The following is a 14,790-nucleotide window of genomic DNA, read 5'->3' as shown; positions in this document are numbered from 1 at the left end:
CTAAACTTGAAATTACACATTGAAATTATCTGGGGAGCTTTAAAAAGTACTGATTCTTGGGCCCCAGATGGGTCTCCATCCCAGAGTTTCTGACTTAATCAGACTGGGGTGCAACCTGGCTGGGCACTGGGGTTTTTAGAGCTCCCCAGTGACGACAGTGGGCGCTGGGGTTGACGCCCACTGTTGTAGACACAGCATTGATTTACTTTCCTGACTGCCCTGTTTTGCCTGCAGAGTTCTTTAATAATGCCTTTTCCTGGCCTTCACTCTGAGGTTCTTATGTGATTGGTCTGGAGTGGAGGCCCTGGCATTGTAGGTTTTAAAACTCTGTGAACTATTCTGATGGGAGGCCAGGGATACAAACCCTTGGTTCATGAGTGTCCAACCTTTTGGTTTCCCTGGCCGCATTGCAAGAAGAAGAATTGTCTTAGGCCACATATAAAATATACTAACACTAACAATAGCTGATGAGCAAAAAACCCCAAAACACAAAAAAGGTCCCTGCTTATTTTTGTGAAGCCTGCCAACCACAGATAAGCAAAAAAGTCCTCACATTCAAAGGGTTGGACACTCATGGGAGAGAAATCTGCAAATCCAGCTTTGACTCTGGGCTCTGTTGTTAGGAGCTGTGTGATCTTGAACACATTACTTAGCCTCTCTGAGCGTCTGTTCCTCTATTTATAAAATAATAGTGCTAAGAGTTGCCACAGACAGGGCCTGGGTAGATGCTGAGTGACTCCTAATACTCCAGTCACCATTGGGTTCCTCCTGGTACACATTGGGCTTGTCCTGTGTGCGCCAGTCAGTGTGTACTGGGCCCAGGGAATGAGCCCTCTGATGCTGCTCTGCGCCCATTTCCCTGTCCTGTGCACCAGCCGCTGTGGCCGCTCGTCTCAGAACCCTCCAGTGGCCTCCCCGCCCTCAGCACAGACTCAGCTCCTTGGAAAGCCAAGTCTTGGCAGATCCTCGCCACCCCTTGCACACCGCAGGCCTCTCCCAATCCGTTCTGCTCCTCCAGGTGTGATCCACAGACCACAGCATCGGCAGCACTGGGAGCTGGTTAGAATGCAGAATTCTGCCCTCCACGCCTCCCACACAGGTCTACACTGTAACAAGACCCCCACGTCCACACAGTTGTTTGAGAACTTCATATGCTTTTTCTCAGCATATGCACACATGGCCTGCTTTTTCTCTCAACACTACCGAAAGCTAGGCTTGGAAGATATTTGATTCACAGCGTACTGATAAGGAGCCCACTCAGGGACCCACCTAAGATCCCTGTCCTGTCTAATGACATCACTGAGCCTGGGCCTGAAGCTGCCTGGTTTGCTGCCCAAGCCCCTTTGAATTGGATTTCAGTTTGATAGGGCTGCTGACTCATATTAATGCTCTGCAAAGGTGAAAGACTTTTCTTCCTTTATTTTTTTCTTTTGCTATCAGCAGGATATTGATGCAGAAAAAAGAAAATACATCCTTAGCTGACTCTGGCCAGAGTATCAGCCAATAACTTCCAAACAGGAAGACGAAAAGGGATCATCCAGTTTAGCAGCATGACTGTCCTTCAGCCAGTGTTTAATGAGCACCTACTGTGTGCCACAGGCTGTTAATGGAAACCATGTTGCAGAGGTTAGGAATGCAGGCTCGGGGAAGAAACTGGAGCTCCTGCTGCAGTCTTGCCACCCGTTAGCTATGTGATCTTGGGCAGATAATTTAACCTCTCTGTGACTTGGTTTCATCATCTGTGCAATGGGGGCTGTAATAGCACCTGCTCTCTCACAGGGTAGTTGAGAGTGTTAAAGACTCGTCTGTATATAGACTTTTTAGAGCAGAGCCCAGCACATAGGAAGCAGTCAGTACTTATTAGTCATTAGAGCCCCACAGGCCACATGTCAGCAGAAGAAACAGACAACAACAAATTATTGTAATGATGCGTGGACAGGGCTACACGGTCTATGTTTGTATGGAAGAGGGATGGATTCACTGTGCCTGCATACTGGGTACCAAAGGGGGAAAATATGGCTTCTGTATCTCAGAACAGAGAAGAGTTGGAATTCCCACAGTGGCATCCCATCTTTCTGGCCTGGGCATTTGGAGCTGGAATGTGCATCTCTGAATATTAAAACTGGAAGAGCCCTTCAAAGGGACCCTGGCGGTGATCAGATTCAGTTTCTTGAGACACACAAGAAATAAAGAGCTGCCAAGACAAATGTGGGGACCGGCTGTAGATAATGATGAAAACAGCTAACACTCAGAGGCTCACAGTGCCCCGGCCCTTGTTCTCAATGCTTGACATATTTTGACTTACTTAATCCTCATGTCAAATCTATGTGGCGGGGGTCAGGTGAGGAGCTTGTGCCCAGGTCCTAGGAGCCAAGTCTGAGCCCGGCACTGTCGAGGACTCAGCCATACTCAGAGCAGGTCGGGGCCCCCATCCCACATCCCACATCCCTTTTCTCATACACCTCTCTCCACTCTCATCCTCCCTCCAATATAAGCCCATCGATTGCACCCTACCCTAGTCAGCCTGTGTTGGGTTCTCAACATCCTCCTGTGTTCTTTAGAGGTGGCCAGAGCCGCCCTTCCTGTGGTCCACCCGGCACCTCCGCTTATCCTCTTGCGCCCTCTAGTGGTCATAGGCTGCTGGAATGAGCCTCGCCGTCCGTGTCCATCACTGGGGGATATTCTTGCCCTGGTCTTGTGGGAACAGAGGCCAGTGCAGCTCAGTGCACAGTGTGGCTGTGGCTGGTCAATGGGGACATGGGCAACTCAGGCCTGGCCCCTGTCTTCAAGGGCTCTCAGTCCAGGCTAGGACTGCCCCTCACAATCACCTCCTCAAAGACGGGAACCCCGGGGCAGTGGGGAACAGAGCAGGGGACCAGTGAGGGTGGGGACAAGCAGGGAAGGACCACAGAACCCGTGAGGACGAGAAGAACCTGGCCGGGCAGGGGAGTGAGAGGAGGCAGCGAGGGTGTTCCAGGAGGAGGGCTCCGCATGTGCAGAGGCTGGGCGGCCGGGAGCAGGCAGGTGTGTAGGACAAAGCCCCACAGAGCTTCCTGCACCACGCCCGGGGCGCTGGACTTGATCTCAGGGCAGCAACAGGAGGGTTTGGGGCCATGGCTGACAGAACCATCAGCATCTCTGAAAGGCCCCCTGGTCTGTGAGGCGGGGTCAGAGCCTGGGGCAGAGATGGGAGGCTGGGGAGCAGGACTGGCCCGTGGCCTCGGCCCAGCACAGAGGACAGGCCTGAACGAGGCGTGGTTGGGTGTAGGGGGTGCAGAGTCTGTGCCGAGGGAGATGCCGAAGCCCCCGCCCGCTCCTCCTTTCCCCCTTACTCTCATTCCACGAGCAGCCGCTCTCGGGTGTGCAGGGCCTTGGCTGCCTGGGTGGACATTTCCCCCTGTCTTTTCTAAGGGTCTGTGAAATGATGAGGTGGGGCCGGGGAGGGCCTTCTGCAGAATCTGACTGTGGGGAGTCATGTTGGAAGCCAATCATTCCCCTGAAAATCTCAGCCGTCCCCAGCAGTCAGGCTCTCTGGGGCTGGAAAGAAAGCCAGAACTGCCGGCATTTCGCGTTTCCTCCCCAGCCCTGTGGGGGCCACAGGGCCAGATTGGCCAGGGGAGGTGACTTTAAGCAAGGTGGCTTTTCCTCCTTGACTGTTTGCAAATCTGGATTCTCTCCTAGGAGAGTGGCTCTCTGGGGAGCACTACTGGCGACTAAGTGCCTATGTGCTAACCAGCGTCACCCTCCCTGCACCCCTAGGAGAGGCACTTAATCCTCACCTTGGGAGCAGACCCAGATCTCACTCATGAAGGAGAAGGGGAGTTCATTCCTGCGAGCTCTGCTCTCCCGGGAGCCGATCGCCAGGCAGTGCCATTAGTTAATGACCCTGGCAGTCTCCTCCCAGCCATGAGTTAACGTGCCCTGGTGGTTCCCAGGACACCCCAGCTATGGTCCTGTGTGTTTCTTTCTGCAGGATGCCCTGGAGAGGACGATGGGGCGGGCACACATGGCAAAAGTGATTGAGTTTCTGAAGCTGCAAGTCCAGGAGGAGACGAGGTGCCGGCTGGCTGCCATCTCCCGTGGCCTGGAGCTGCTGGCCGGTGAGGGGAAGCTGTCCGGGCGGCAGAAGGAGGAGCTGCTCACGCAGCAGCACAGGGCCTTCTGGCAGGAGGCCGAGCGCTTCAGCCGGGGTGAGCCGTGGGCGCGGGTGCCGCGGTCCACGACGCTGGCCTTCTGGGTCCCTGGGGCTGAGCGGTGTAGGGGCTGGCAGCCTGGGGCAGTGTGCCCATGACGTGGGCACAGGCGGCCTTTCTGCTTCTGCCCTAGGGACTGGGTCACTGGGCTGCTCTCTGGGGCTCTCTTCCCTTCTCTGGACAGCAGAGGCCATGAGGACCAGTGCCCAGGGCAGGGGTCACCTGCTGCCCTCACTCACCAGGGATTCGGGCTGATTGAGCCCTCGTGTCCTGCAGCAAAGTCACCGGGAACTGCAGAGGGACACAGGAGGGTGAGGGTCTCACACTAGAAATTTACACAAAGTGGCCCGTGTCGCCCAGCGGCCCCTCATGGTCCTGCCAGAGTCATGTGGCCCTGCTCAGCGGCAGGGTGGGCAAGGGTGGGCCATCGTCCAGCGTGTGGGGCAGGAAGGGGAGTCCAGGGTGGCTGAGCTGTGCAGGGTGGCTGAGCCGTGTGTGTGTCCCACACATGCTCCTGTCCCAAGGCTGACCCTGGGGTACGGGTGGGGCAAGGCTCAAGACGTAGAGGCATCTGGGCTTAGCTGAGGTCACACTTCCAGTAGGACCCACAGAAGGAAACCCAGGTCTGTCACCGGCAGGGCGGGCACTCTCTCTGCGGCCAACACAAGCTTCCCCAACCTCCGGACAGGAGAACACATGAGGGTCCCCACTGAAAGTCTGGCTCAGAGAGTCACCTCCTGTGCTGTGGCTTTTTTCAATCCCAGAGTTTGTCCAGCGAGGCAAAGACCTGGTCAAGGCGTCTCTGGCTCACCAGGTGGAGGGGACGGCAAAACTCATGCTGGCCCAAGAGGAGGAACGGAGAAGCTTCCTGGCTGAGGCCCAGCCGACTGCTGACCCAGAAAAGTTTCTCAAGGTGACGCACATCCCCGGCCTCTGCACATGTGGGTGAGCTGGTGGTAGCTCTGTCCCCGTGACTGAGCACGGGGAGCCGGAGGTATTCATCAGACGTGAGGTTATCTCCCTACTTCCCATGCGTCAGCCGAGTGACCGAATCTCGGTCCCTTAGCCCCTACATCCCTAGTGTCCTAGTAGACTGTAAGCGGGTGATAAGAGCAGTGCTGCCCTCACTGGGCTGCTGAGAAGAGGAGGGGGTAGGATCCGTAGAGAGCTTGGCAGAGCGCAAACGCATAGCAGGGGTGCACAGATGGTGGCAATGACGTGAAGGAAGCAATGTGTGGCCCAGAGGGGACAAGTGTGTCGCGGAGAGTAAGGCAGGCTCACACACCCAGGGACAGGGCCCTTGTGGGTCAGCTGCAAGTCCAGGAGAAGGAAGGGAGTCCCCAGCCTTGCTTGGGTTGAGTGGGCAGGGCCAGGAAGTGGTCAAGGTTGGAGGTACCCTTGGTCTTGCCTGAGAAGGGGACAAGAAGACCTGAAGGAGGACAGAAAGCAAGACGTCACCCTCCAAGGAAAAGGAATCAGCTGGCCCCAGTGCAGGCTCCAAGGACCTGGGCTCGCCAGTTCTCAGAGAGACCACCGAGCTCTGGTTTCGCTCTGCTTGCTTTCCCTGGTAATGGGCAGTGGGGCTGGGGGAGGGCCAGCTTGTCCGTGACCATCTTGCAGGCTGGTTAAGCACTGAGCACTGAGGCCAGCCACACCTGGGTTTGGGTGCTGACTCTGCCACTAAATAGCTGGGTGACCTTGGGCATGTTGCTTACCCTCTGGCCCTTAGCTTCCACATCTGTGAAATGGGCATAATGGCACCTGTATCACAGCATTGTTAGGATTCAGTGAGTCCAAGGAAGGGGCAGCCCCAGCCTCACTGTTTGCCCGGGTCCGCCTGCCCTGCATCAGCACTTGGTACAGCGCATCTCAGTTCTGCCAAGGGGTGGGTGGCACCCTGTCTGGGTCCAGGCTTAGTCTAGAATAGAGGCCCAGGGGCCCTCCCCGGGGGCCAACCTGGTGGTGGTGGCACCACTGCAGTGAGAAGCCAATGGAGGGGTCCCCTGAGAACAGAGGAGAAGCCTCTAGGTCCTTGTCTAGCTGCTTCCCTTACCCAGGGAGCCTCTTCCAGGGCCACACTGGGAGCTTCTGGGTTTGCCACATAGGGGTAGGCTGGGTTTTCTGTCTTTGAGAAGACCCATTTGAAATAAGAGGAAGATAAGGCTATTCAGCTCCTCATTACTTGGAGATTTCTGGGCCCCTGTCCTTGATGTCACAAAGCCCATTACGAGTCCAGAGTGTGGAGACAGTGCCTGGGTGACCTCGGTGTCCCAGGGTCTCGGTACAGTCCTCGGAACGCCTCAGCGCTGGCGTTCAGGATACGTGGGTCGCAGGCAGGGAAGGGTGAATGAGCGCATGAGTGCGTGAGTGAACCAGGACATGGACAAATGGGCAAACGAGTGAATGAAGGAAGGAGGATGGAATGGGTGGGAGAATGAATGAATGACACCAGGCTCCTTGCACACACTCAGCACCCACTTTTTTCCAGTCCCGCCCTTCTCTCTCATCTCACCTCCTGCCCGTAGCGTCCGCAAAGGTCCTATGGGGTCTTACCTCTTGGTCGCTGCTGCTGCTCCGAGCATGGCTCCCCGTCTTCCCTCCAGGGAGCCATTCCTTGTCTTTAGAGACTCCATTGAAACACCTCCCCCACAGGGAATTTTCTCCTGCAGCCTTTCCCTGAGAAGAGTCTGTTCCTTTGTCCTTCTGCCCTGCCTCGCCCCTCTGCTGGTGCCGGGGCGTCTAATGCTTTGCCTAGGGCTGGCCGGGTCTCCCTGTGCTGATGCCGGGGCCTCTGATACTCTGCCTAGGGCTGGCCGGGTCTCCCTCTGATGGTGTCGGGGCCTCTGATGTTCTGTTTAGGGCTGGCCAGGTCTCCCTCTGCTGATGCCCGGAGCCTCTGATGCTCTGTCTAGGGCTGATCGGGTCTCCCTCTGCTGGTGCCGGGGCCTCTGATGCTCTGCCTAGGGCTGGCCGGGTCTCCCTCTGCTGATGCCTGGGGTAGCCCAGTCTCCTGCTGCTCTGCTGGGGTCCTCAGGAAAGGGCCTCTGCCACATGGTCAGAGTGGGGCCTGGCTGGTTGCTGACTGCACTGACCTCCAATTGCCAGTCTGCGTCACCGTTGCTGGGCTCCCATCAGTGGGTCTCCTGTGGCCTGGGTGGTCAGAAAGTGATGTTTGGGTGGCTGTGGCCAGGGCAGAGGGGTGACAGAAGTGGCCCAGTGGCCCTGCTCATCCTGGGTTTAACAAAAGCGTGGTGGTTTGTGGTGTTTCCTGGAAACCAGATTTGCTGGCCGTGGCATCAGCTGTGAAAGCCATGTGACAGCTCCATGCCTCCGTTTTCTTGTGTGTAATACAGGGGCCAACATCCTTCTTTCTGACCTGAGACGCAGGGGGCAGTTGGAGAACCTTCTGGGAAAAAACCCTGCATGTTTCTACCAGACTCAGCTCTCGTTTTCCTCACAGGCTTTTCACGAGGTCTTGGAGAGGCAGAGGCTGATGCGGTGTGACCTGGAGGAAGAGGAGAATGTCAGAGCCACCGAGGCTGTGGTTGCACTCTGCCAGGTACATGGCCTCTGTGAGGACCAGCACAGAAGCACCAGGGTCTGTGTGTGTGCGAGAACCTCACATCCTCCTGGCCGGGGACCCCAGAGGTGGTTCAGGTCCAACCCCGGCACACGTTGGCCGGTGATCCAGGCAGGCCGCGTCCCCTCCTTGCGATCCTCCTTGTCCACATCAGAAACCGAGGTGGTTGGCCTTGGTCCTCTCTGAGGCACCGTCCATTTCTGGGGTGCTGAGGATTCTTGTCTCCAAACATCCCTGTTAGCAAAGCTCTTTGGAAATTAGTTCTCCTCAGGTGAGAAATAGGCCCAGGATTTCTGGGTGTCATCGTGTAAAGTGGTGATGAAGAAGGGGTGCCGAGCTGAAATGGGGATGTCGGAGATCACATGCCACACCACCTCTTTCCCCTGTGCAACTGTGTGCAGGTCTGGGGTGGGGAGGTGAAGCCGGCTGTGCTTGCCCTGCAGGGAGGCTTTGAGAGAGCAGGAGAGGGCGCCTGAGCCCTCCTTAGGGGCAGGAGTCATAGGATGCCATACTGAGCCAGACAGAGCCCCTGCCTCAAGCAGCATCGTCAGCTGTCCGAAAGGCAGGAGTTTGGACACCTGGCTATGAAGGAATCAACAAGTGGGTGCTGGGCAGCACCGGGAGGAGGAGAGGGCCTGGGTCTGTGTCCTGGCTCCCCAGTTCCTCACTGTGTAACCACAGGAGCATCACCTGGTCTCTAGCTCTCAGTTTCCCCATCTGTGAAATGGGGACAGTCATAGTTCTTCTTCATGGTGTGCCAGGAGGACTGTGTTTGGGGCCCCGAGACAGCAGCTGACACTTGGGACACGCCAGGGTATGTCGTCTCCGGTGACAGCTTCCCTGCTTCTGAGTACAGAGGAGAGGCAAGGGGCTCCTGGGTGAAGGGGAGGTCAAAGACAGCAGGCTGCAGGAGGCAATGCTGAGCCAAGCATTGGATGAGACCAGGCCCAAGTGGACAAGGAGTCAGCGGGCCTCCCCAGCAGGGAGAAGCTCATGCAGTGGTGGGAAGTGCAACTTCTCACCTGGATGGGAGCTGCACTGGGTCAGTCGTGTCTCTGTTAATCTACTAGGGCTGCCATGATGAATACCACTGACTGGTAGATTAAACAACAGAAATGTGTTCTCTCAAGGTTCTGGAGGCTGAAGCCCGAGATCACAGTGCCAGCAGGGTTGACTTCTGGTGAGGCCTCTCTTCCAGGCTTGCAGACAGCTGCCTTCCCATTGCCTCCTCACACGGTCATTTCTTTTTTTTTTTTTTTTTTTTTTTTTGAGATGGAGTCTTGCTCTGCCACCCAGGCTGAAGTGCATCTCAGCTCACTGCAAGCTCCACCTCCTGGGTTCACGTCATTCTCCTGCCTCAGCCTCCTGAGTAGCTGGGACTACAGGTGCCCGCCACCGCGCCTGGCTAATTTTTTGTATTTTTAGTAGAGACGGGGTTTCACCATGTTAGCCAGGTTGGTCTCAATCTCCTGACCTTGTGATCCACCTGCCTCGGCCTCCCAAAGTGCTGGGATTACAGGCGTGAGCCACTGCGCCCAGCCACACAGTCATTTCTCTGTGCTTGGAAGAGTAGAGGGCAGGGGAGAGAATGAAAGAGAGGGCTCTGGTCTCTCCCTTTTCTTATAAGGACACCGGTTCTATGGGATTAGGGCCCCACCCTGATGACCTCATCTAACCTTAATTACCTCCTTAAAGGCCCTGTCTCCAAATACAGTCACATGGGATATTGGAGGCTAGGACTTCAACATAAGAATTTGATTACTTAATTACCTCCAGATACAGTCACATGGGATACTGGAGGTTAGGGCTGCAACCTAAGAATTTGGGAGGGGACACAATTTAGTCCAAACAGTGTCCTTCAAGACATCATGTCCATCTGGAACCTCAGAATGTGGCCACATTTGGAAATAAGGGCTTTGCGGATATAATTGGTTAGATCGTGCAATTGGTTAGGTCCTACTGGATTCAGGTGGGTCCTAATTCTGATGACTGGTGTCCTTATAAGAAGGCCATGAGAAGACGTAGAGACACAGGGAAGGAGGCCGTGTGAAGACGGACGGAGGGAGGGCCTGGAGTGATGCAGCCGCAAACCAAGGAACACCTGCAGCCCCCAAAAGCCAGAAGAGCCCAAGAAGGGCCCCTCCCGGAGCCTTTGGAGGGGGCAAGGCTCTGCCAACACCTTGGTTTCATACTAATGCCTTCCAGAACCGTGAGAGAATAAACTTCGTTGTCTTAATGCACCCAGTTTGTGGCGCTTTGTCATGGCGGCCACAGGAAACTAAGCGGAAACCGATCTTTGTTCAGGGCTAGCTCCTATCTTAAGTGCCTCTTGAGTATTTGATTATTCTCATGAGATTCACGAGGAAGACACTGCGTTTTCCTTCCTTCCCAGAGGAGGAGTGAAGAAGTGTTTTCTCCAGAAATGCGTAGGATGGGGCTCAATTTGTCAAAGCCTGGGGCCCGCAGGCAGGAAAGGAACAGCTTTGTCCTCAGAGGAGTCAAGACTCAAATCCCCGGCTGGGCATGAGGAAACCAAGTTCTAATCTTCCTCTGAGTACTAACATGCTGCGTGACCTTGGCTGGTTACATAACCTCTCTGTGCTGGCCCATGTATCTTGCCCAGGTTTTATACAGCCAGCAAGCGGGGAAGATGAGATTTAAAATAAAGACTTTCTAACGTTAGTGCTGGTGTGGTCACCCCAGCCATGCTGCTCAGCGTGCTGACGGCTGTTGTGAAACCTCGGTTCTTTTTAGTGTAAAAGAATATAAACAAGAGACCGCAGCAAAGGGGATGCAGCATAGAGCAATTTATTGCAAAGGAGAAAGAATGTTCTGAAAGTTAGGTGCAGAATAGACAGGACACCCTGGGAGATATTCAGAGCAGATGAGACACCTTAACTGTTACCGGGGAAACTCCCTTTCTGGGGAGTCTTATGTGATTATTCATAAGGGGGTGGGAAGAGGCATCACTAGTAAGCATGTTCTGGCGGGGTGGGGATGGTCCTCCGAGTGCACATGTTCAGTAGCTGTACACACTTGTTCAAACATCACATCTCTCATTAGCATCTTAAGTCTCTGCCCAAGGGTGTGTTTTTTACTATTATAATGAGCAGAGGGTCAGTCTGAGGACAGATAAAGTCAAAGTGCTCGTGCCATTTGCAGGGGACGTTCCCTACTCAGATAACTGTGCTTGGAAGAGCGAGACTGCAGTGTGAATGCTGAAGCTTATTGTGTTGACGGTTTGGTCGCCGCGTCCCAAGGACATGGTCACTTCCTTGACTACCTATCCTGCCTCAAGTGTGGGCTGTGGAGCGTAACAGCGAAGCCCAGGCTCTGGAGCCAGACATCCTGGGCTCAGATTCCAGCCGGGCCACTTACTGTGCCCTGCCGGAGGTGAGCCCAGGCGGCCCAGAGGCTATGGGGTGGGTACCAGCATCATTGTCCCCCTCATCCCCCGTGGTAGCTTGTCGGCTTCTCACCCATCCTCTCTAAAGCAGCTCTCAAACCTTGCTGTGCATCAGAGTATCGCCAAGATTGTGGAAAGTGAGGTACAGGTTAGATCGCTTGCTCACAATTACACAACCAGGCTGACAGCCTGAGTAAAACCCCTATCAATGATTGCCGCAAAGGGTAAGCCAAGTAGTGTATAAATGTAAACCCAGAACATCGGAGGCAAGTCTCAGTTAATTTAGAAAGTTTATTTTGCCAAGGTTGAGGATGCACACCTGTGACAGCCTCAGGCGGTCCGGACGACATGCGCCCAAGGGGATCCGGGCACAGCGTGGTTTTATGCATTTTAGGGAGACATGAGACATCAATCAATATATGTAAGAAATACATTGGTTCGGTCAGGAAAGGTGGGACAACTGGAAGCAAAGACAGGAAGGCTCCAAGTGGGGAGGGGGCTTCCAAATCACAGGTAGGCGAGAGATAAACAGTTGCATTCTTTTGAGTTTCTGATTATCCTTTCCAAAGAAGGCAGTCAGATCGGCATTTATCTCAGTGAGCAGAGAGATAACTGAATAGATGGGAGGCAGGTTTGCCCTAAGCAGCTTGAGTGTTCCTTTTTGCTTAGGGATTTTGGGGACCCAAGGTATTTTCCTTTCACAAAGGAAAGTGCCTGGCTAGCCCCGGCGGGTGCTGGTAAATACATCAGTTTCAACGAAGGGTTGTCAGTGATGCCTAAATGACATCGCTAGGAAGTTATGCATTTGGTTTTTCCCTGTGTGGGCCTAGTTGCTGGGCCTGTGAGAGCTTCAGCGAAGAAAGGGAAGACAGCCTTTTAATGTAACATCAGGAGAGGGTGACGGGTATGCCAAGGGGTGATACCTGCTGGAGTCTGTCTCCTAGGAGGAGGTACATGAAATGTACTGCATATGAAAGTGCCGAGGGACACAGTGGAAATGGATGTGAAATTCTTCACATCTGCATGGGTGTTTTTTGTTTTTTTTTTTTTGAGACAGAGTTTAGCTCTGGTTGCCCAGGCCAGAGTGCAATGGTGTGATCTCAGCTCACTGCAACCTCCGCCTCCCAGGTTCCAGAGATTCTCCCGCCTCAGCCTCCCGAGTAGCTGGGATTATAGGCATACGCCACCACACCCAGCTAATTTTGTATTTTTAGTAGAGACAAGGTTTCACCATGTTGGTCAGGCTGGTCTCGAACTCCTAACCTCAGGTGATCCGCCCGCCTTGGCTTCCCAAAGTGCTGGGATTACAGGTGTGAGCCACCACGCCCGGCCTGGCCCAAGGCCTGTGTCAGTTTGTGTCCCAGAATTATTCCAGAGGGATTTCCTTAGATTTATTTACTTTGCCATTTCATCACAAGCCTTTAGGTTCCAGGACGCTTGGTTTATTTTACATTTCCTCAATTGGGAAATCGTTACCCTTGGTTTCTGGAAACTGCTTTACCTAATATTCCATAGGAGCAGGCTAAAATCCTCCATTGCCGATTGGAGAGCTGGCTGTATCCTCCTGGCTGGGCGTCCTTGGACCAGAGCCTGGACTGCTCTGAGCTCTGGTTTCCTTCTCTGTGCAGCGGAGACTGGGAGCCCATTTACCTTGGTGGCTGGGGGTGCCAAGGAGAGCAGGTCCAAGGCCCAGACCTGGCACATGGTAGGTGCTCAGTGAACGCCTCCTCGCCTGCCCCACAGGGAGCATGATCTCAGCAGATGTTGAGTCCAGGGAGTATGAGCCCAGATCTGGGGCCAGGGTCCTGGGTGTGAATCTCAACCACCAAAATGAACGACTGAGGCAGGTGTCACAATCAGTCGCAGTTTATTGAGCCAGCTTGAGGGTGCACCTGGGAAAACGCAAGTCACAGACTTGGCTGTTTTTTCCAAAGAGGTTCTCAGGAGGTTTAGTATTTATACATTTTCCTTTAAAAAGGGGAGGGTGGGTGGTTGTCGGGGGTGGAGCAGCAATGAAAGGAACAGTTACACACTTGGGAGACTTTAGTTAATACCTAGTAAATCTACATTTTACGTAAGATCAGGTGAACGTTTGAAGAAAAAGAGAACAGAGGAAGCAGGCGTCTCAGGAAGCAGTGAAGGAAGCATCCATTTCGTCTTTGTTCTGTACCTGGGAAGATAAGCCAGCCATCAACATGATCAGCATGGAGTCTTTTGAAAGAGCTGATTTCTGTTTAGTCTTTAGGGAAGAAAGCCTTATGGTGGTTGGCTAGTGAGGGAGGGGTACGATGAGGAGTGTTCAACCTCCCATCCCGTCCTTTACGGCCCTGGGAAGTCAGCTTCCCAGCTTTCTCTGGGGTCCCATTGGCCAAGAAGCCCCAGCTGTTTAGTCAGTTGGCAGCTTAGAGTTTTACTTTTCTTCCTCAGTCCCAGGCACCTTGGGAGAGTTTGTTCATTCATTCATTCATTCATTCATTCATTCATTCATTCAACAAGTATTGTTGAGCACAGCTTTGTGCAGCATGTGTATGCTTGGGGTTGCAGCAGCAGCAGCAGCATTGAGGCCAGTGTAAGGGCAGTGGGGAAGCTGGGGAGCAAGGCAGGGAGGAAGGGGCAGAAGGTGAGGGGATGAGTCCAGAGAGCCTCATCTTGGAAGGCTTTGCAGACCGTCCCAAGATAGTTGCATTTACTTCTGAATGAGACAGGAAATCACCAGCCTGTTTTGAGCAGGGAGGTGACTTGCTTTGTGTTTTATAAGGATCACTGTGGTTTCCATGAGGAAGACAGACTGTAGGAGCAGAGACGGAAGCAGGGAGCCCTGGTAGGAGACTGCTGTGGCCCATGAAAGAGATGGTGCTGACTGACGGGGCAGTGAGAAAGCCTGGAGCTTTGTGTCTGTTTGGACGATCGATATCCCACCTCCTCTCTGTTAAAGTGGAACTAATAGGCCTTCCTCATATGGCTATCAAGAGGTTTAAATAAGCTCACATGGGTGAAGCATATAGAAGAGTGTTGGGCACACAATGACACTCAAAGTATATTCTCGGCTGGGCACAGTGGCTCACACCTGTAATCCCAGCACTTTGAGAGGCTGAGGCGGATGGATCACTTGAGGTTAAGAGTTCGAGACCAGCCTGGCCAAGAGGGTGAAACCTCATCTCTACTAAAAATACAAAAATTAGCTGGTTGTGGTGATGGGCGCCTGTAATCCCAGCTACTCGGGAGGCTGAGGCACGAGAATCACTTGAACCCAGGTGGCGGAGGTTGCGGTGAGCCAAGATCACACCACCGCACTCCAGCCTGTTGACAGGGCGAAACTCCATCTCAAAAAAAAGAAAGAAATATTCTCCTTCATCATCATTCACTGGATAGAAAGGTGTCTGTGCACAGAACATGCTCTCAAGGTACCCTGCCTTGCTGGCTGGCTGGCTGTGCCCAGGCATTAATTTACCCCTTCTTTGGGCATGGCACTTATCATGATATTGCAGGCACAGTGGCTGTGAGATAAATTTGATGGTCACCTGTATTAATCTGTTCTCACACTGCTAATAAAGACATACCCGAGACTGAGTAATTTATAAAGGAAACAGGTTTAATGGACTCACAGTTCC

At 53.7% G+C, this 14,790-nt stretch overlaps 1 protein-coding gene across 3 annotated transcripts in view; it reads left to right on the top strand.

Annotated features, from left to right (window-relative positions):
• Nucleotides 1–14,790, top strand: part of EVC (EvC ciliary complex subunit 1) — a 92,056-nt gene that overhangs the window by 36,394 nt on the left and 40,872 nt on the right. For 2 of the 3 annotated variants that reach the window (XM_025384741.1, XM_025384740.1), the window contains exons 9-11: nucleotides 3,974–4,190; nucleotides 4,958–5,106; nucleotides 7,654–7,752. In XM_025384741.1, the coding sequence (XP_025240526.1) occupies nucleotides 3,974–4,190; nucleotides 4,958–5,106; nucleotides 7,654–7,752 (465 nt within the window). Of the gene's footprint in view, nucleotides 1–3,973; nucleotides 4,191–4,957; nucleotides 5,107–7,653; nucleotides 7,753–9,778; nucleotides 10,014–14,790 lie in introns of those variants that run through there. The other variant, XM_025384742.1, reaches the window with a different exon arrangement.

Source organism: Theropithecus gelada, chromosome 5 (genome assembly GCF_003255815.1).
Source record: "Theropithecus gelada isolate Dixy chromosome 5, Tgel_1.0, whole genome shotgun sequence".
Lineage (NCBI taxonomy): Eukaryota > Metazoa > Chordata > Mammalia > Primates > Cercopithecidae > Theropithecus > Theropithecus gelada.
The sequence above is the reverse complement of the archived record's forward strand: the minus strand, read 5'-3'. Positions and strand labels throughout refer to the sequence as shown.